This window comes from Myxine glutinosa, chromosome 6 (assembly GCF_964187855.1).
Source record: "Myxine glutinosa chromosome 6, kmMyxGlut1.1, whole genome shotgun sequence".
In the NCBI taxonomy this organism is placed as follows: domain Eukaryota; kingdom Metazoa; phylum Chordata; class Myxini; order Myxiniformes; family Myxinidae; genus Myxine; species Myxine glutinosa.
The window spans coordinates 169206763-169226071 of NC_136266.1; the positions used below are offsets into that span (position 1 = coordinate 169206763).

General features: G+C 45.8%; 1 protein-coding gene across 9 annotated transcripts in view; it reads left to right on the top strand.

Moving 5' to 3' along the window:
* The window catches only part of YTHDC1 (YTH N6-methyladenosine RNA binding protein C1), a 105252-nt gene that overhangs the window by 51067 nt on the left and 34876 nt on the right, over positions 1 to 19309 (top strand). For all 9 annotated transcript variants that reach the window (XR_013623913.1, XM_068097983.2, XM_068097985.2 and 6 more), the window contains 4 exons: positions 2337 to 2400; positions 3943 to 4032; positions 4454 to 4507; positions 17859 to 17935. Coding sequence is in view for 8 of the 9 variants with exons in the window: in XM_068097983.2 (XP_067954084.2) it covers positions 2337 to 2400; positions 3943 to 4032; positions 4454 to 4507; positions 17859 to 17935 (285 nt within the window). In the remaining variant the exon portion in view is untranslated. The remainder of the gene's footprint in view (positions 1 to 2336; positions 2401 to 3942; positions 4033 to 4453; positions 4508 to 17858; positions 17936 to 19309) is intronic.

A 19309-nucleotide genomic window follows, 5' to 3' on the forward strand; every position in this document is an offset into this window, starting at 1 on the left:
ACTATATACAAAGTGTGGTTGAGAAGAGTGAGTATGCCAGGATGGGTACCTTCTTCTTTCTTCCTTTCTTCCTCAACCATAGTTTAGGTATATCGGTAGTTTATGTAATAAAATGTGTGGTAATTGTGATATTAGATATGCGTCGCTTTGTCGAGACAAACAGCGTCCACCCTCCCTACTAATGCGTGTGCCTAAAGACAGCCATCCTTTTGAAGCTTTATTTAATGTTGAGAAATAACAACAACTTGACAACCAATTTAAATAGCATGGTAGGAGCCACCCCTTGTGAAAGTCAGAGACGAGGCTTTTATAAATCACAATTTGTATTACTCATCACTTGTTAAATCAAATATGTATGGATGGATTGGGACAACTTTGTGGACAGTTTATCTGTGTGGCAAGGACGAATCGTTTCGATTTTCGTGAAGATCCAGGTCTGGATCCGGATACTAGCATTTTTAAAGTGATTCTTCACCATTGAGAGATAGGTCCAAAAACTATACACAGCAGGATATCTCAAAAAGTTATGGACTGATTTGGACGAAACTTGGTGGACAGGTTGGGTGTCTGACAAGACCGAATCGATTCGATTTTGGTGAAGATCTGAATATGGATTCGGATACAAGAATTATTTAATTTTTGAAGTGATTCTTCACCATTGAGAAATCGGGTGAAAAGTGATATATATAACATAGTTAAAAAGTTATGGACGAGTTATGACTAAACTAGATGGATGGGTTGGGTAGGTGACAAGAACAAGCCGATTCGATTTTGGTTCAGGTCCGAATCCAGATTCGGCCTATTAATGGGATACAAAATGTAAACGTTTAAGCATTGCGGATGTATCCGCTCTACCGAGTGCCGTTCTGGTTAGGTGATTCTTCGCCATCAGAATGAATGAATGAATGAATGATCGTTTTAAAGCCATTTTCCCCACTAGAGTGGGGGTTAGCCTTGCGGGCCCCATGACAATCATGGTTCCCTGTTTGAGGCAATGTTTTTGTGGCCGGATGCCCTTCCTGACGCCAACCCTTCGTCACGCTCGTACGATGCGCAGGGATACGGTGTAACTATTCTAAATCGGGGTACACACCGTGATCATTCATGCCAGCAAGCTGGTACTCAAGCTGCCATCAGAGATGGGTCAAAATTATATATTGCAGGACATGTATGAGAATAACCTGGTGAAGAGTTGGTAGGTGACAAGAACAAGCCGGTTATATTCTGTTTGAGGTCCAGATGCAGATTCGGCCTATCAGTGGGATACAAAACGTAAACGTTTAAGCATTGCGGATGTATCCGCTCTACCGAGTGCCGTTCTGGTTATGGTACACACCGTAGTCAAAGGCAAAGTTAATAATAACCCAGAAACATCAATGGTGTGTTTACTGGCATCTTTTTGATGAATAACATCATATAATTTAACTTGTAAGGAAACACTTTTATGCTGCCTCTTAGCCAATCTACAGTTTAGTGCATTTCTTTATGCACTAAGCAAAGTTCAGGAAGTCGTTTTTTCGGCGATTTTTTTTGATCTCCCGATTTGTTACTTCAGTAACGGGGACTATCCCGCCATGTAACAGGGATCTGCCGGAGTAAATCGTTTTGTTAGATGTGATGCTGAAGAGGCAGCATATATAATTTATAGACAGGGTAGTCAAGAGTAATATGGTATGCGTAAACACCGTATGTGTGACGAGAACAAATCGATTAGATTTTGGTGATGATCCAAATCTGGATACGAGAATTTTTAAATTCTAAATTGATTATACACCATTGAGTGATAGGGCCAAAAACAATATATTGCATGATATTTAAAAAAAGTTGTGGACTACTTGTGACAAAACTTGGTGGATGAGTTGGTTAGGTGACAAGAACAAAAATCTATTTTTGAAATATCCACACATTGGTCAGACAGCTGCCAGATCATACCCACATCTGCTGCTTGATTCCACCCACCATAACACCAAGACACAATGATATGGCCGCCATCTTGGTTTTCTGGTGGGCCGAACACAGGCCTGCAGGCCGCTGCTGATTATACGCTGCCTGGGTTTATTGCATCAGATTTCCATTGGCTTTGTTTGGGTCGAGTGTTATTCACGATTAGGGACGCTGAAAAATCTAATCTAATATGTCGAATAATAATATGGTTTAACCAATCCCGTCAGAACGCACGGTAATCGAGCATTATGTTGGGTTATGTAATCAAGCATGGATTGGATGGACTACTTTAACATGGCATCATTGTGACATCCATCACTTTAACATGGCATCTTCAACATGGCATGAAAAGCTCCCCTTTTCATCTTATTTTGTATTATCTCCTCCCTTAGGGGGAAAGCAGTGGGAAAGAGGGATTTGATACAAGAAGTGAAGCCACTGAGACCTCCTTCAGTGGTGAGAGAGCCACGTTCGCTTAAATGCGGACAACTGTGCATTGAATTGAAATGCCAGTGTTTGTCTTCTTGTAGTTGTATGTTGCTGAATAGATGAAGATAATTATTCAACTTGTTGTATTTCCTGATACCAACCATAGGATAATGGATGAATGGTTTGTCATATCAGCATCATTCACTTCACATCTTTAAAGATTCTTATGTGGAATTTTTTAAAATGGTTAGAAGAAGGATTATATGCTTTGCAGTTAGAATTGCATCAACACCTAACTCCGAGTCGAATCGCTGTCTTAATTGGGTGTTGGCGATTATTGTCATGTGGAAGGTGCGAGGCATTCGTTGTTATCACCGGATGAACTGGACCCAGCATGGCAGAGGCTTTGCATGATGACCATTCAAGCTGGTGTGGTGACCACAACTTTTCCATCCATCGTTATCCTGGCATACTAATGCGTGCGGTGATGCCATCACAAGAAAATATTTTCTTCCTGGAAGGCCAACCTTACTAATGGCAACAGGCAGTCTCTCCACACAGTTGCTATCCATTGTCTATCTGTCATATTAAGAGCAAGTGCCAATCAGGCTCACCAAATGATCCAGCCTTTCACCATATACTCCGAATACTCCAAAGCCTGGTGGGAGCTCATCAGGTCTGTGTCTGACATTCCACTTCCATTCCATCGCTCCTAAAAGGATGCACTCATTCTGAGCACTGCTTGAGAAAAAGCACACTTCTTTATCTCTTTTCACTCAAAGCCTAAGTGCAAAATCTGTCCCCTCATGTACCCACCATTTCCCCTATTATAGAATGTTCACGACATCCTGTTCACCTCTCCCCTGCCACAGTGGAGAGGTTTCCGACCCATCTCGGCACCTTTTCAGCAACCAGTCCTGGTGGCATAAGAGATCTAATCCTCAGGAACAGTGCTTCTTTCCCATGCTACCTACCCGCTGTCATATTTCCTTCACATGTCCTTCTTGGATGGGAAACCTCCATCTTATAACTGTATTTGTATAACGTCAAGGGAATGAACGAACAGGAAACATTGTTTGCTTGAAGCTCTAGAGTCTAGAGGGAAGAGTGCTACAGAACAGCCTCTGGAAGGTGGTTCCATAGGCAAGAGAAACAAGGAACCAGAGTTGAGGTGTGCAGTCGACCTGGATTTTGGAATTTAAAATAGAAGTTGGTTTGTGGAAGAATGCAATATTAGAGGAGAGCGCTGCCCATCACTACCTGGTGCGCTCACCCAAGCACATTCATGCCATCTTCAACAGGTACTGATTGTTTCCTAATTCCTTTCCCTCTTGGCGATTGTTACGGTACTCATTTTCATTATTCCTTCTTTCATCCTTTTTCTTGTCCAAAACCTGCCCGACCTCCACATCTCTTGGTAGTTTTTCAATATGGTTGCAATGCTGACATCTGCTTACAATTATAACTACAACATTATGATGCAATTAATTACATGTGACGCATTTACGAAATCTACTTAAGTGTGACCATGGCACAGCTTCGGAGAATGATTTACGTAAATGTACACAGATGATCTTCCTGAAGTTTCTTCACAGCGAGGAATCTCTCCCATTGTTTTTGATCGTTCTTCTCGGTCTCCTTCACTCACCGCTCTGACCGGTAACAAACATTATACTTTTGTATCCATCCATCAATCCCTTTGAATAGTGTTTTTTTTTTTACCCTCACCAGAGGACAGGGCATACTAATATTGCATATTGCATTTGGGTCTGTTTGGCTGTCTGTCTCTGTCCATGCATGATGTGCTAACGTAGGCCACAATTGCCACCTGGTGGTAGCCAATATTGCACGTTATATATATTTTTTCCCACCAAGTACCTCAATAAGGTATGTACAATTAGAATGCGAGTACGTCTATGAAGCATGTATAATTAGAATGCGAGTACGTCTATAAACTACATACTATAAAAGAACACTAAACAAATCTTGGCGAGGGTCTGCAATCTGATTGCTCTCCTTTTCTTTTCTTTTTTTTTGGTGTTTTTGTCTTTAATTTTTTTTTTTTTTTCCTGAACCTCAGACGATGAGAAAACGAAGGAAAAAATGCCATCATCTGTACATGCAGTGGAGAGAGGTAACCCAGATCAAATTTCTATCCCTCCACAGCCGAAGGCCTGGTGGCATGTGTTCGGGTTGTTCGTCCGTTTATCAGTTTTTTTTGTTACCATGATAAATTGTGAACCACCACTAAAGGTATTTCAGCTAAACTTGGCAAGAGCATGGACTGTGTTAGTGAGGCAGATTGCAGAAAAATCATTGAAATTGTGATGGAAGCATGAAAGTTTTCATGACTGCTCTGAAGAGGATGCTTTTATTAAAACCTCATTGGACATCAAAAAGATCAAAATGGCAGTACCGTGCAATAGGGTGAATAGGGACAGCAAGGTGAATAGGGACAACAGCAAACAACAACAACAGGCATTTTAAGGCCATTTTCCCTGCAAGAGCAGGGGTTAGCCTTGCGGTCCCCATGACAATCTTCTCCAAATTGTCATGGTTCTATTTTTGAGGCAATGTTTTTATGGCCGGATGCCCTTCCTGACGCCAACCCTTTGAGTCGCCTCTTACGACACGCAGGGATACGGTATACCTATTCTAAACCGGGGTACAAAATTTTGTTGCGATCAATTCAGCCATTTTTACGGTACCTGGGAACAGACAGACAGACAGACATTTGGTGAATTATAGTAAGATGAGAAGGCTTATGGGTTTGTATGGGTTTGTATGTTGGGTTTGATAGAGTCTGTATAAAATCAGTATGGGTTTGATAGAGTTTATCAGAAAATATTGGGGTGCTTAGAAAGGTGAATAGGGACACAAACTGAAAAAAAGTTCGGAAACTTTTTTCGCTGAAAATTGATAACCATACTGATTTGTTGATATTTGGGTTGAAAGTGTTCTCTTGTTTTTTTTTTAAAGCAACTTATAGTCCCTATTAACCCCATATATGGGTTAAATAGGAATAAATAGGATTTATATGGCCGTCCCTATTCACCCCGTTTTACGGGTGAATAGGGAGTCACTAAAACAAAAAAATAATAATCAAGAAACAATCCTGAGTTTCCAACTTATTGCTAAATTGATAGCTCAGATGGATGCACATAATATGCGCCCATAATATAAACCACGGTGCCAATGAAAAAAAAAATGGGATAAAAAGTTTCTCCAAACTCCCTATTTCTTGATTATTATTTTTTTGTATTAGTGACTGTCCCTATTGTTACAGACACGACTTTGATGTTAAGGTGGGCCGAGCGGAATGGCCGTCGTGTCCGCACAAATTACCCGATTGTACTCGAACGTCGACGAAGCCGCGCTACGCTGGCTCAATAGGAAAGAGAAGACACCCGGCTGGGTTATAATGACACAATACGACACCAGGGGTTCAGTTCTCAAGACCTCCGGAGGAGGTTATATTAAGGCGGAAGGTTAGATTACAGCTACAAGAGGTACATCATAGGAAGACAGGCACTTAGACACAACCTTATATTATTCCCGACAGACCACAGAGAAACAGGACAAAAACTGACTCACACGGGGATTGATGGCAAGGAAAGCGGGTATTCGATGGCCAGCACAAGGTGCACCTTGTGCTCAGGGACAGGATGGCGCGGCCCAAAAGATGCAGGAGGTCTCTCAGCGCTCGAGGTGGCGTCTTGTCGTCTCAAGCTGGGGGCGCATCTGACGTCACGTCCGGCAAGCGGCTGCGTATATCCGGCGGGGAGTGACACGCCCTCGGCTCGTTAGCTCCGCCCAGATGGAATCGGTCCGCCCTTCTTATTGGGTGCGGGGGGGGTTTACCAGGCTCCGCCCTTGACGAGGAGCTGACAGCCAGCCCCTTCGTGGTAACCCCGTGGGGCGCATGGATAATGGCGGCTAACCGAGCCGGAGGGAGGACGCACACTCCCCGCGCGCGCCGTTGTTGTAGTTGTTGTTGTAGCTGTAGTTGTTGTTGTTGTTGTTGTAGCTGTAGTTGTTGTTGTTGTTGCTGTAGTTGTTGTTGTTGTTGTTGTAGCTGTAGTTGTTGTTGTTGTTGTTGTAGCTGTAGTTGTTGTTGTTGTTGTTGTTTGGGGAAGAAGATGGGAGGAGGTATGGGAAGGTCCTAAACTCACTACTGGTGCCATATAATCACATTCTGGTGCAACGAAGAGTCATAATTAATGGAAACGAGGCCTTAACTGACATAGATTAAGAATAACTAGGAAGATGTCCGAAAGTTGTCTACGTGTGGTGCGGTGGACCTGGGCACGACATTTAATGGGGGAATAAGGGGCAGGTCGGCTCTACTGATTGTTATTTACATGCAATGGGACTAGGGAATGGGGGATTGGGGAAAGTTGGGGAGTATTGGAGAAAATAGGGGAATATTTACAAGCGGATATGGAGGCCAAATTCCATATTCGCAACATTGCACCCTTCTCTACCCTCGGGGCGTCCCGACCCGATAAATTTTTACCTACTTTAGTGTGGCACGCAATGTAGTTCCCTCTACTATTAACTCTACCCTGAGTGCGACAGTTTTACAGATATTCACAAATGAGTAAATATGTCCCCCTGCGACGTTGCACCCTTCTCCTCACAGAAACACACCCACAGGATAACCGAATCCGGAAAGAATTCTCAAACTAAACATACAGCCGGTAGGGAGCATTATTTACAAGACTATGCTGCTATTTACACTACGATCCAGGACCTGTTTTTGGAGGAACACATGCAGATGTTATGCATAGAGAGAGCGCGCTTGCCAGCATCGATACACCAACCCACGAGTGCTCTGTGGCCGACGGCCTTTAATAACGTGCAGAGCACCCTTCCCGAGCATCAAAAGCACCACCCCACCACCAATCGGTGCAGTCACCATTGTTCATTGGAATAAAAATAAATTCGACAACCCCTAACCCTGCAGGTGTCTCTTGCTCTTCTTGTGGTGCACTTGGTGTTAATTAACAGTGGTTCACCTTTATGGCATAGGTGCCACGTTGACCCATAGGTCCTTCCACGGGTGGTGCTTGGCCGCAAAAGAGCTGCGGTCCATTGTGGGTGGCCACAAACATTGCGGTCCATATGGTGTATCGATCCAGGCAGCCAACAGCGAAAGTGCAGGCCCACAACTGCGTAGCCAGCACCTCTCTCTCCTCTCTCTCTACCCCAAAGCCAGATCCTCGGAGGTGGGAGACAAAAGAAGAAACAAGTGAGTAAGGTGGTAAGGGCGCAAAAGTGCACGCAATATAAGGTAATGCACACTGGGGGCACATGGGAACCAGGTGAGACAGGTACGTTCCTATCGTACGCCCCCCCCCCACCAGGTAACCTACATGGCCCCTCCCTTACCCCTTACTGTATCCACAAAACACAACACTACCCATAAACATCTACTTTACAAATCAACAAACATCCCTACTGTCTTCCCCGTTCCTCCCATAAACCAAATTCGTCTTCTCTCCCTCCTAACCAATCAAATTTGCCATTTTCAACTCTCATCAAAATTTGCCATCTCCAACTCAACATCATAATTTGCCATTACCAATTCATCATCAGTCCCTCCTAGGGAGGGAGAGATGGAATCACCCCAATGTCTCATCCACGTCGTGATGCGTCTCACAAATCCTCACAGCAATCTCATTTCCTGCACAAAACAAAGAAAACACAGGTGTGGAGTCATCATCATCACCACAGGTAAGTGGCTGCGTATGGTGCGACAGGTTCATCAATCCTAACTATCTCCTAAATGACTTTAACAACTTTACACTACCCGGGGTCTTTCTCCGGCCAAACCATTGGCCCTCTTACACTATGGGTTCTAAAAACCAATTCCCATTGGCCAAACTGTGGTGCTCTTCAATTTGGGGTCTCACTCCCCCGATTCATCTCCCGGTGCCCTCGTACAATTTCTGGGCTGCGACGTGTACCTCTCCCAGTGGGTCTACCCACCTGCACACCTCCACCACTGCAGTTGCCTCCGAGCTTACCTGCTCCTTACCCTAACCTAACTACCTGGGGAAGGCCCTCTGGCACTCTCCCCACTCCGTGCCCTCTCTGGCACTGGGCTGCCCGATCCACACCCGGGATCCTCAGGCACCCACTCACAACTACCGGCTCCCAGAGCCCACCTGCGGCCTCACCTGGCCGACATCCTCACAGTGGTGGAGTGCCCAACCAACTACACACACTAACAGGCTACACGCCCAGCCATTTCCACAACACTAATGCACCCATTCACAACACCATTCTGCAACCGCACCACAAATGCCAATATCCAACCACAATTTACCTGCACCCTCTACCTAACACTTACACTACCCGCCCCGGGTGCTCGTGAAAGGGGTCCACTCTTCCCCCATCCACACCTTCGCACCATGCACACCACTCCGTACCACTCACTCCAACTCTCTCCACACACCTGTACCTGCACACCTGTGCTCTCACACCTGGTGCCACCTGCACCCTTCTCTCCCCAAGCGCATTCGCGCTGATCCACAACACTCACTACTCATGCACTGCTCCACACACCTGTCCAGTTGCACACCTGTGCAATCACACTTGTTCAATCCTCACACACACGGCATCATCTCAGCTAACTACTCCCTTCTGAAACTTGCGCTTCCCAGTCGTCCCTTTAAACTATTGCGCTCCCACGTCATTATAATCCACACTAATCTACCTGCGTCCCCACTACAGGTATCAGTCACTAACTAATCTTAACGTTACCTAATGTCAATCTTCGCTAGATCCCTACACACCATATCCTAACCCACCCGGGCTAGTTTTCACTGCCATACACCCCATAAGCTATTGCTCATTTGCCCCACATGGGAAGGATGGTGGATTTGCCATCCCACCACATCGGGGGTCTCTCACTATCAATTTTGCACGTCAAATTTCAACAAATCAAAAATTTGCCAATCCTACTCATCATCTGCCAATCACTACTGCCAATCCTTTGCCAATCACCAAATTTTGTTTTTCTCCAATTTTGGGTCCAAAACACTAACCTCATCACCCAGTCGACTCACTAATACCTCTCGGTGCGCCAATCCCTGTCCAAAGCCCGGCTTCGTAAAGCCAAGCAATGGATGCTGGTTGTTTTGTGCCTGCGGCTGGATGCGTCCGGCATTCGGGGCAGGGACGGGGGCTTACCCGGGCCGAGATCCCACGCATCACCTCGGCGTGGAGCCATCCAATGTCCCGATCTCGACCTGCCGGCACGTCTCAACAAAACGTGGTCGCCATGACGACCCTTCCTATCCAGCCGCCCGCTCCGCCTAGTGGAGCACGGACGTTCAAAGCGAGGCCCAGCACGGATCGCGCACGGCGGTCCTTTCGAACCCGCCGTGGCTCGGATCCCCGCTGGTTCTCGCGGCACGCGAAACCCGGCACGCACCGAGGGCCCGCTTCGGCTAAAAGTCGACCTAACCTTTAACCCGGTCACCGTCGATGCTTCACCTGCTTGCTTACACCCCGCAGCCCGTTCCTTGCTCACACCTCCAGCCGTTTCCATGCTCCTTGTACCGTTCCTTACACACCCAGGCACACCCATTCCACTCACAGCCTTGGTCACACACCTGACCACCAAACACTTTGGCACACATTCGTTGGTCGCACACCTCACCAATACACCGCTTCGCGCCCCCTCCTCGGTCACCTCCTCTGTGACAATCACAGGTGTGCCCTCATTCGCACACCCAACCACGTGCCTCACCACCAACTCCAGCGTGCATTCCCACTCACGCTCTACCATTCCAGGTGTGCATCCTTCTATTCCAGGTGTACATCCTCGCTCACCTGTCACAACTAACTCACGCTCCATGTCACTCTCACTACTTTCACCTCCATTCCTGACAGCGCACTCATCCTTACTCTTGACAGCGCACTCTTTCCCCATGCACCTGTCCGTCACACACCTTCCTCGCGCACACTCTCCCGTTACACCCTCTGTAACACTCACCACAGGTGGACACTCTTCCTTACTTCTGACAGCGCACTCTTTCCTCATGCACCTGTCCGTCACACACCTTTCTCGCGCACACTCCTGCGCACACTCTCCCGTCACACCCTCTGTAACACTCACCACACCACGCTTCCATGTGCTCCCTCGCACACGCGCTACGACCGACTCACTCTCGCCAGCACACTCACTCCTTGGCACGCACTTTTTCCTCACACACCCCAGAGTCGGACTTTCTTGCACACCTCCTTTTTCGCACACCAGACCTGTCGCACACCTCACCAACGGCCTTTCACGAACACCCGGGTCCATCTCGACCCCCAAGCTTCTTAAATCCCCTGGCGCATCATACGCACGACCATATTGGTCACCACTTACACCGGGTCCTCTTCCTCTTCGCTTCTCCTCCATCACCTGCGAATCCCTCATCCGGTTAATGAGCACATCACGATCCAAACACAGACTTTGGACCAATTCTTTTATCTCCTCTTTTATCTCCTTGTTATCTCCTCTCCGTCGCTTCTTAATTTCGCTCACCCCTTCTTCCACTTCTTCTAATTTGTGCCTCACCTCTTTTATTCCCCGGTACGTCTCCTCAAGCTCGTCCTCCAAGGCTACCTTGACCGTTTCCATGTGCGTCCTCACCTGCCGGTCCTTCGTCTCCATTACCTCTATCACCTCGTCCAACCTCGTTGTCAGTCCCTCACGTACCATCTGACATTCCCTCTTTGTCGCTATCAAGTCGTTTTTTATGTCGTTTTGTGTCGCTTTCAACCCTCCTAATACCGCAGTGTTCCTTTGAACCTGCTCCACTAACTCCGTCTGTCCCACCGTCAGCTGCTCCACCTCCTGCGTCAGGTCCTCTATGCCCCCTTGTAACTTTACAGTCCCCTTTCTCACCTCCTTCTCCATGTGCTCCTTACAGTGCCTCACCTCCTCGCGCACTCCTCCGACCTCCTCACTCACTCCTCTTCTGATCTCCTCTCCCATCACTTGCATCTCCTGCCCAGATGCCACCCTCATCTGCTCCATTTCCTCCCTGTGAGCATCCAGTTTGGTTTCTACCCCCATTCTGACCCCCTCTATCTGCTGCTCCATTTGTTTAACTTCCCTTTCCGCTTGGTCCCTCATGTCCCTCAATTTGCCTTCCATACTGTTTTCTAACCCCTCTAACCCATTTTTCACTCCCTCTATCTGATTCTCCTGGGCAGCCATTCTATTTTCTACCCCCATTAACCCATTTTTCACTTCTTTTATCCCGTTGTCTAACCCCTCAAAATTATTGTCTATCTTCCCAAATTTCTTGTCTAACTCCTCAAAATTATTGTCTAACCCCTCACTGGTACCCCTCGCTTCGTCCCTCATTACCCCCATTTGCTCACTCTGAGCCCTCGCTTCGTCCCTCATTACCCCCAATTGCTCACTCTGAGCATCCATCCGGCCCTCCAATCGCTCACTATTCTGGGCCATAAGGGCCTTCATTTGTATAAAAAAAAGTTCCAATCTTCCCAGCGGCGCTACCTCGGTCGCGGGCACGGTGACCAGCGAGGCGCCTTTTTGCGCGCCCGAAGCATCGTGCGCGAGAGCGCCATTTTGTGCACCTGCTACCCCCGCTGTTTCGCTCTCCTCATGTCCCTCATGTCCCTCAATTTGGTCCTGGACCGACCCTGCTTCACTCTCCCCTACCGGACCCCAGCCGTCTTGATCCGCCATAGCGCGACTTGCAAAATTCGAGTTTCGTAAAACAAAACAAATTTCGGCCGCTCCAAATTTTGACCAAATTTTTTTTTTTTCCTCTATTCGTTTTTTTTTTCAAAATTTGGTCGGGCCTCGAATCTCACTCCCGACACCAATTGTTACAGACACGACTTTGATGTTAAGGTGGGCCGAGCGGAATGGCCGTCGTGTCCGCACAAATTACCCGATTGTACTCGAACGTCGACGAAGCCGCGCTACGCTGGCTCAATAGGAAAGAGAAGACACCCGGCTGGGTTATAATGACACAATACGACACCAGGGGTTCAGTTCTCAAGACCTCCGGAGGAGGTTATATTAAGGCGGAAGGTTAGATTACAGCTACAAGAGGTACATCATAGGAAGACAGGCACTTAGACACAACCTTATATTATTCCCGACAGACCACAGAGAAACAGGACAAAAACTGACTCACACGGGGATTGATGGCAAGGAAAGCGGGTATTCGATGGCCAGCACAAGGTGCACCTTGTGCTCAGGGACAGGATGGCGCGGCCCAAAAGATGCAGGAGGTCTCTCAGCGCTCGAGGTGGCGTCTTGTCGTCTCAAGCTGGGGGCGCATCTGACGTCACGTCCGGCAAGCGGCTGCGTATATCCGGCGGGGAGTGACACGCCCTCGGCTCGTTAGCTCCGCCCAGATGGAATCGGTCCGCCCTTCTTATTGGGTGCGGGGGGGGTTTACCAGGCTCCGCCCTTGACGAGGAGCTGACAGCCAGCCCCTTCGTGGTAACCCCGTGGGGCGCATGGATAATGGCGGCTAACCGAGCCGGAGGGAGGACGCACACTCCCCGCGCGCGCCGTTGTTGTAGTTGTTGTTGTAGCTGTAGTTGTTGTTGTTGTTGTTGTAGCTGTAGTTGTTGTTGTTGTTGCTGTAGTTGTTGTTGTTGTTGTTGTAGCTGTAGTTGTTGTTGTTGTTGTTGTAGCTGTAGTTGTTGTTGTTGTTGTTGTTTGGGGAAGAAGATGGGAGGAGGTATGGGAAGGTCCTAAACTCACTACTGGTGCCATATAATCACATTCTGGTGCAACGAAGAGTCATAATTAATGGAAACGAGGCCTTAACTGACATAGATTAAGAATAACTAGGAAGATGTCCGAAAGTTGTCTACGTGTGGTGCGGTGGACCTGGGCACGACATTTAATGGGGGAATAAGGGGAAGGTCGGCTCTACTGATTGTTATTTACATGCAATGGGACTAGGGAATGGGGGATTGGGGAAAGTTGGGGAGTATTGGAGAAAATAGGGGAATATTTACAAGCGGATATGGAGGCCAAATTCCATATTCGCAACACTATTCACCCGTAAAACGGGGTGAATAGGGACAGCCATAAAAATCCTATTCACTCCTATTTAACCCATATATGGGGTTAGTAGGGACTATAAGTTGCTTTTAAAAAAAACAAGAGAACACTTTCAATTCAAATATCAACAAATCAGTATGGGTATCAATTTTCAGCAAAAAAGGTTACCGAACTGTTTTTCAGTTTGTGTCCCCATTCACCTTGCTGTCCCTATTCACCCCATTTCACGGTACATCCAAAATGGCTGCACTGTACTGCACAATACAGTTCTGCGCGATACAGTAAAGAGGGAGAAAAGAGATTTTTTTAAATCTACTATTGCATGTCGAACTAACAGCTAGAAGTGCAGTTCCATCGCCTTTTTAACCTCCATTTTGAATAAGAATTGGATGAGGTCCTTGTGCTCAATATGAGTTTGACATCGATTGTGTTTTGCTAGATATTTGTGATTTTTTTTCTCTTGGTTTGACATCAATTTTATCCCATTTATTCTGTATTTTATGTTTGAGCCGTTGTTATTTGTTGATTTTATTGTTTCTAACATTTGTAAATTGACTAATTCAGCCTATGGCTGCAAAAGTGTTTTTGAAATAAGCTTGAAAGTACACCGTTAATAAATTGCTACTTCGTGGTCTTAGCACTGGCAAATGAGCGCATTTTTGATAAAGACACCAGAATATTGTGTGAAAAGGCATATACAGCAGGTAAAAGCTGAAATTAATCACAGATATAAACACAGGTTACTGGGTAGCTCATATAGTGATAAGTTCCATACCTTCTTGTGATAACTAATAACAGTTATGTGTGTACCATGAAATGAATGTGCCTAAAAACATGTGCCTTCGCCTCCTTTCCATTTCTGACGACTTTCTCACTTTTCCAGCATTTTCATAAAGGTGGCCCTTGTTTTGAGGAATGTATATTTTACATCTTAACGTCAAACATACCTTGTATTGATATAAAGGAGGACTCTAAATCAGGGCAAGAGGGGACATTCCATTATTAGGGGAAGGCCTCCCAATACTGGGATAGTCTTAAATTGGTATATGTAACATCTAAGGCAAATGCATGACGAATCTCGATTATTAACACACAATTTGCAATTGAATTTGAATTGGTAATACCTCATCACTTGAATTAGTGATTCATATGGCTGCCATCTTGAAATTGGCAGCCATATTTAATTATTTTCATGACCAATGGGTTTTTACCCCCCGCCACCGAAGGCGGATGGAGGTTATGTTTTCACCTGCTGTCTTTTTGTGAACAAGATATCTCAAAAAGTTGTGGACAGATTTGGACGAAATTTGGCAGAGAGGTAGTGGATGTGATGAGGATGAAATTATTTTACTGTATTTTAGGGAAGATCAGGATCCGGCTCGTATAATTTTTAAAGTGATTCTTCCCTATTGGGAGATAGGGCTAAAACCGATATATAGCAGGATATCTCAAAAAGTTATGGACGGAAGTGGACAAAACTTGGTGGAGAGGATGGGTGTGTGACAAGGATGAATCGATTCTATTTTGGTGAAGACCTGAATACAACAGGCATTTTAAGGCCATTTTCCCTGCAAGAGTGGGGGTGAGCCTTGCGGTCCCCATGACAATCTTCTCCATTTTGCCCTATTTTCTGCATCTCCCCTTGTTTAACCCCCTTACCCGCATTTCTTCTTCGAACATCTTTAGCCAAGTCTTTCTCGGTCTTCCCCGTCCTCTACTTCCTTCTACATTCATTTCCATCACTCTTCTCAACCAGTCACTTTCATCCTTCCTCAACACATGACCAAACCCTCTCAAACTGTTTCTCTTCACAGCATCCATCACAGGCTCTATTCCCATCATCTTTCGCAATTCATCATTTGTCTTCCTCTCTCTCAACGATACTCCACACATCCACCGAACCATTCGCATTTCCACCCTTTCCAGCGTTCGTTGCTGCTCTACGTTCATTACCCATGTCTCACTCCCATAAATCATAACACTTCTCACACATGCAGCATACACCTTTCCCTTCAGCTTCAACGACACTCCCCTCCTCGTCAGCACGCCACTAATTTCCTGAAACTTCTTCCATGCACATCTTACTCTAGCAACCGTTGCCGAGTCTGATCCACCTTCTCCATTCAGCATGTTTCCTAGGTAACAAAATGTTTTCACACCTTCCAGCTTCACGCCGTCTCCAAGATCCAACTCAACATTTCCTCCATCTGCAGCTCCCTCTGTGCACACCTTACACTTGAATGTAGCTGCCACACTGGTTAATGACCCTCTCAAACCACTACATTTTTGATGAACCCACTCAGCGCACATTGTACATTGAATGGAATTCACTCCGACACCCTTCCTGCACACAGCACACGGCCACTTCCCAGTTCTTTCCACCTCACCACATGCTTTACCACTTGCCATCACCTTCGTTTTTCCGATATTCACCTTCAGACCTTTTGTCTCCATACATTCCTTCCACTTGTTCATCTTCTCCTTCAGTCCATCCATACTTTCTGCAATCAACACCAGATCATCTGCATACAATCAATCTGCAACACCAGATCATCTGCAATACAACACCAGATCATACATCTCCCACGGTGTACCCTCCTTTACGTTCCGAGCCAGCACCTCCATCAAAGCTACAAATAGTAGTGGACTTAGTACTGACCCCTGATGCACTCCCACCTTCACCTCAAACTCACCACTGTTCCCGTCCTTCGTCCTTACAGCTGTGCACACTCTTTCGTACATTGCCATCACTACTCTGATCAACCATTCCTCCACTCCTAACTTCCTCAATGCCCATGTCACTACTTCATTTGGAACCCTATCGAATGCTTTCTCCAGATCAACAAACCCAAGAAACAACTTCTTCCTCTTCTCCATGTACTTCTCCTGCAACTGCCTCACAATAAAAAGCGCGTCCGTCGTTCCTCTTCCTGGCATAAATCCAAACTGCATTTCATCGATCTTCACCTTCTTCCTTATCCTCCTCCAACACCCTTTCCAATACCTTCATTCCATGCTCCAATAACTTTATCGCTCGATACGAGCCACAGTCTAGAGATAACAATATGGATTCGAATGAATGAATGATCGTTTTAAGGCCATTTTCCCCGCTAGAGCGGGGGTTAGCCTTGCGGGCCCCATGACAATCATGGTTCCCTGTTTGAGGCAATGTTTTTATGGCCGGATGCCCTTCCTGACGCCAACACTTGTTCATGCTCTTACGATGCGCAGGGATACGGTGTACCTATGCTAAATCGAGGTACACACCGTGATCATTCATACCAGCAAGCTGGTACTCAATTTGCCGACCTCAGAAGGATGACAGGCTGAGTCAGAGAGTCAACCCCCCTGGCGTTAATTCAGCGATCGCCCTGGATTCGAACCCTGGATCCTAGGATCCCAAGCCGGCACCCTAACTGCTAAGCCAACACCAGGCAACACCAGATTCGAATACGAGAATTATTTAATATTTAAGTGATTCTTCACCATTGAGAGATCGGGTGAAAAGTGATATATAACATGATATTTTAAAAAGTTATGGATGAGTTGTGACTAAACTTGGTGGACGAGTTGGTTGGGTGAAAAGAACAAGCCGATTAGATTTTGGTTCAGGTCCGAATCGAGATCCGGCCTATCAGTGGGTTACAAAACATAGACTGCTCAGCCTGGCGGAGGTATGCACTCTACTGAGTGCCGTTCTAGTTTGAAAAGTGTTCCTCTAAAGACTACTCATGATTTATTTCATGCTTTATCACAATTTAAATGATTACACCTGCATGTGTGTTTTATCTGCTACACTATACTACAAGGATGAACTGAACAGTCTCGTCATATGATCTTTCATTGAAAATCTTTGTTACCACAATAATCTGTGAACCACCGAAGGAGTTTTTACTAAACTTGGTGCAAGTATAGAAAGTACTTGGTGCAAGTAAAGAAAGATTAAATGATTCCATTTTGGGTTTAAAATGTCAAAGGTCATGTGGTCTTTAATTGGAAATCTTTGTTACTGTGATAACTTTTGAAATACTGAAGCGATTTCAACCAAATTGGGGCAGAAGTATATTACAAAGATGAACTGATTGCTTTTTGGGTTCAACGTGTCAAAGGTCATGTGCCCTTTGAAACTCATATTGCAGACCATAACTCGAGTTATAAGCATCTGATGTTGTCTATCACCTGTCTCTCCTTTCTCTCTCATGCTTTCTCTCATGCAACCTTGAAATCGCCCTACACCTTCCACCATCTTTTTGTTGCCCTTCCACCACCCTAAACCTAATGTCATAATACTTTTTCCCCTTTTTCAAATATATTATTGGTCACTTAATTTCTTTTTTCTCCAATCTCCAGTCTTCCTCTCCTTATCCTTTTCTTAACCTAGATTTACTTGCAGTCTTTCATGGATTCCCTTTTCTTTGCCACACAGGTGTTGACTTCCGTGCAGCACGCTACTTCCTTATGAAGAGCAACAATCATGAGAATGTGACGCTGGCCAAGGCTAGGGTATGTGAGTGTTTTGGGAAGCAGCTCCTCTTCTTTATTCATGCAACATGTTTTTGGTTGTTTTACGTGATTATGTTGGTTTTAAGGTGTTTGTTGTCAAATTGGGGAAATACTGGGAAATATTTTTCAACATGGAAGGCAACCCTAAATTAGGGCAACTTTATGTTGCTCCTTAATGTTCATCAGATTATCAAGCTGCCACCATGTTTTGGAGGAGGGAGACAAGTTTGAAAGTTCAATCTTGAGGTTGGGCAGATGCTGTGTCCTGGCTCTCCTGAGAGTGGAGATACACTTGTTGCAGGCTTTGTGGAATGATCTTGGATTGCCTTTGTTCGGTTTTCCTTCCAGGAGGAGAAGGCAAGTTGTTTCGAAGCCACTGTCTCAACACAGGATTCATGGTACTATGGGTGGGAAGAATGGTAGGCCAATTGAAAACAAGATGTAATGGATCTGTGTATAAGAGAGAGCAGGTTTATGTGGAAGAATTCCCAGGCTTAGTTATTATCGGAGAACAGTCCTGAAGTGAGATGGCTACATGCAGTCTCTGCCAGTCTTCTTGAATGAACTGCCAGACTCGCCAGTGCTGATAGAGCTCTCTGAATAGCCAGAGAGGTGATGAGTGATGACTCTCAAAAGCATATGGTCAGATGAAGTAATTGGAGCAGTGGAGGAGCAGAAGACATTTGCAGGAAAGGTTATCATCACCAAGTCCAGAAGGGAGCCTTTTCCATTGGGAGAAATCCAAATGAGAAAGTTCACAGATCGAGTCAGGGTGAAGCTGAGGGCATTGGGGGAGGGGTGAGATGAGGATGAAGCTGAGAGTGTTGCAAGATGTTGGAGGATGTCGAAAAGGAGACATGAAGTGGAGGGATGCTGAAGAGCGTGACACATAGAAGGGGTGGGGTTGGATGGATGCAGCCTTGTACATGCGGAGGAGGGGTTTGATACCGTTAAAGGATGTGAATGGGCATCGATTGTTGTAAACAGACAACCTCTGCAACTTGGACTTCAAGAATCCCAATCTGGACATTCAGAGACAGACATCATTGGAGGGGTGGAAATAATTATTGTTGAAGGCACAGAGGAAAGTGGTGCTGTAGATGCGGAAAGGGACCATGTGTTTAGGTGATAGAGGTTTGGAAAATAATCCTGTTGAAGAAGGGATAGATTGTGATGAAGAGTAACATGTGAAGCGCTCATGACAGAGAAATAAGGAAAGTTGAGCAATTAAAAATACAATTAAAAGCTTTTAATTGGAAAAGCATTTAATTTAATTAAGATTCAGTTTGATGATATTGAGAGGGGGAGAAGGGTGATGTGGAGTGACTAGCATTTCAGACTCCCCCAACTGGGGCCTGCCGTTTGCCCTGTTCA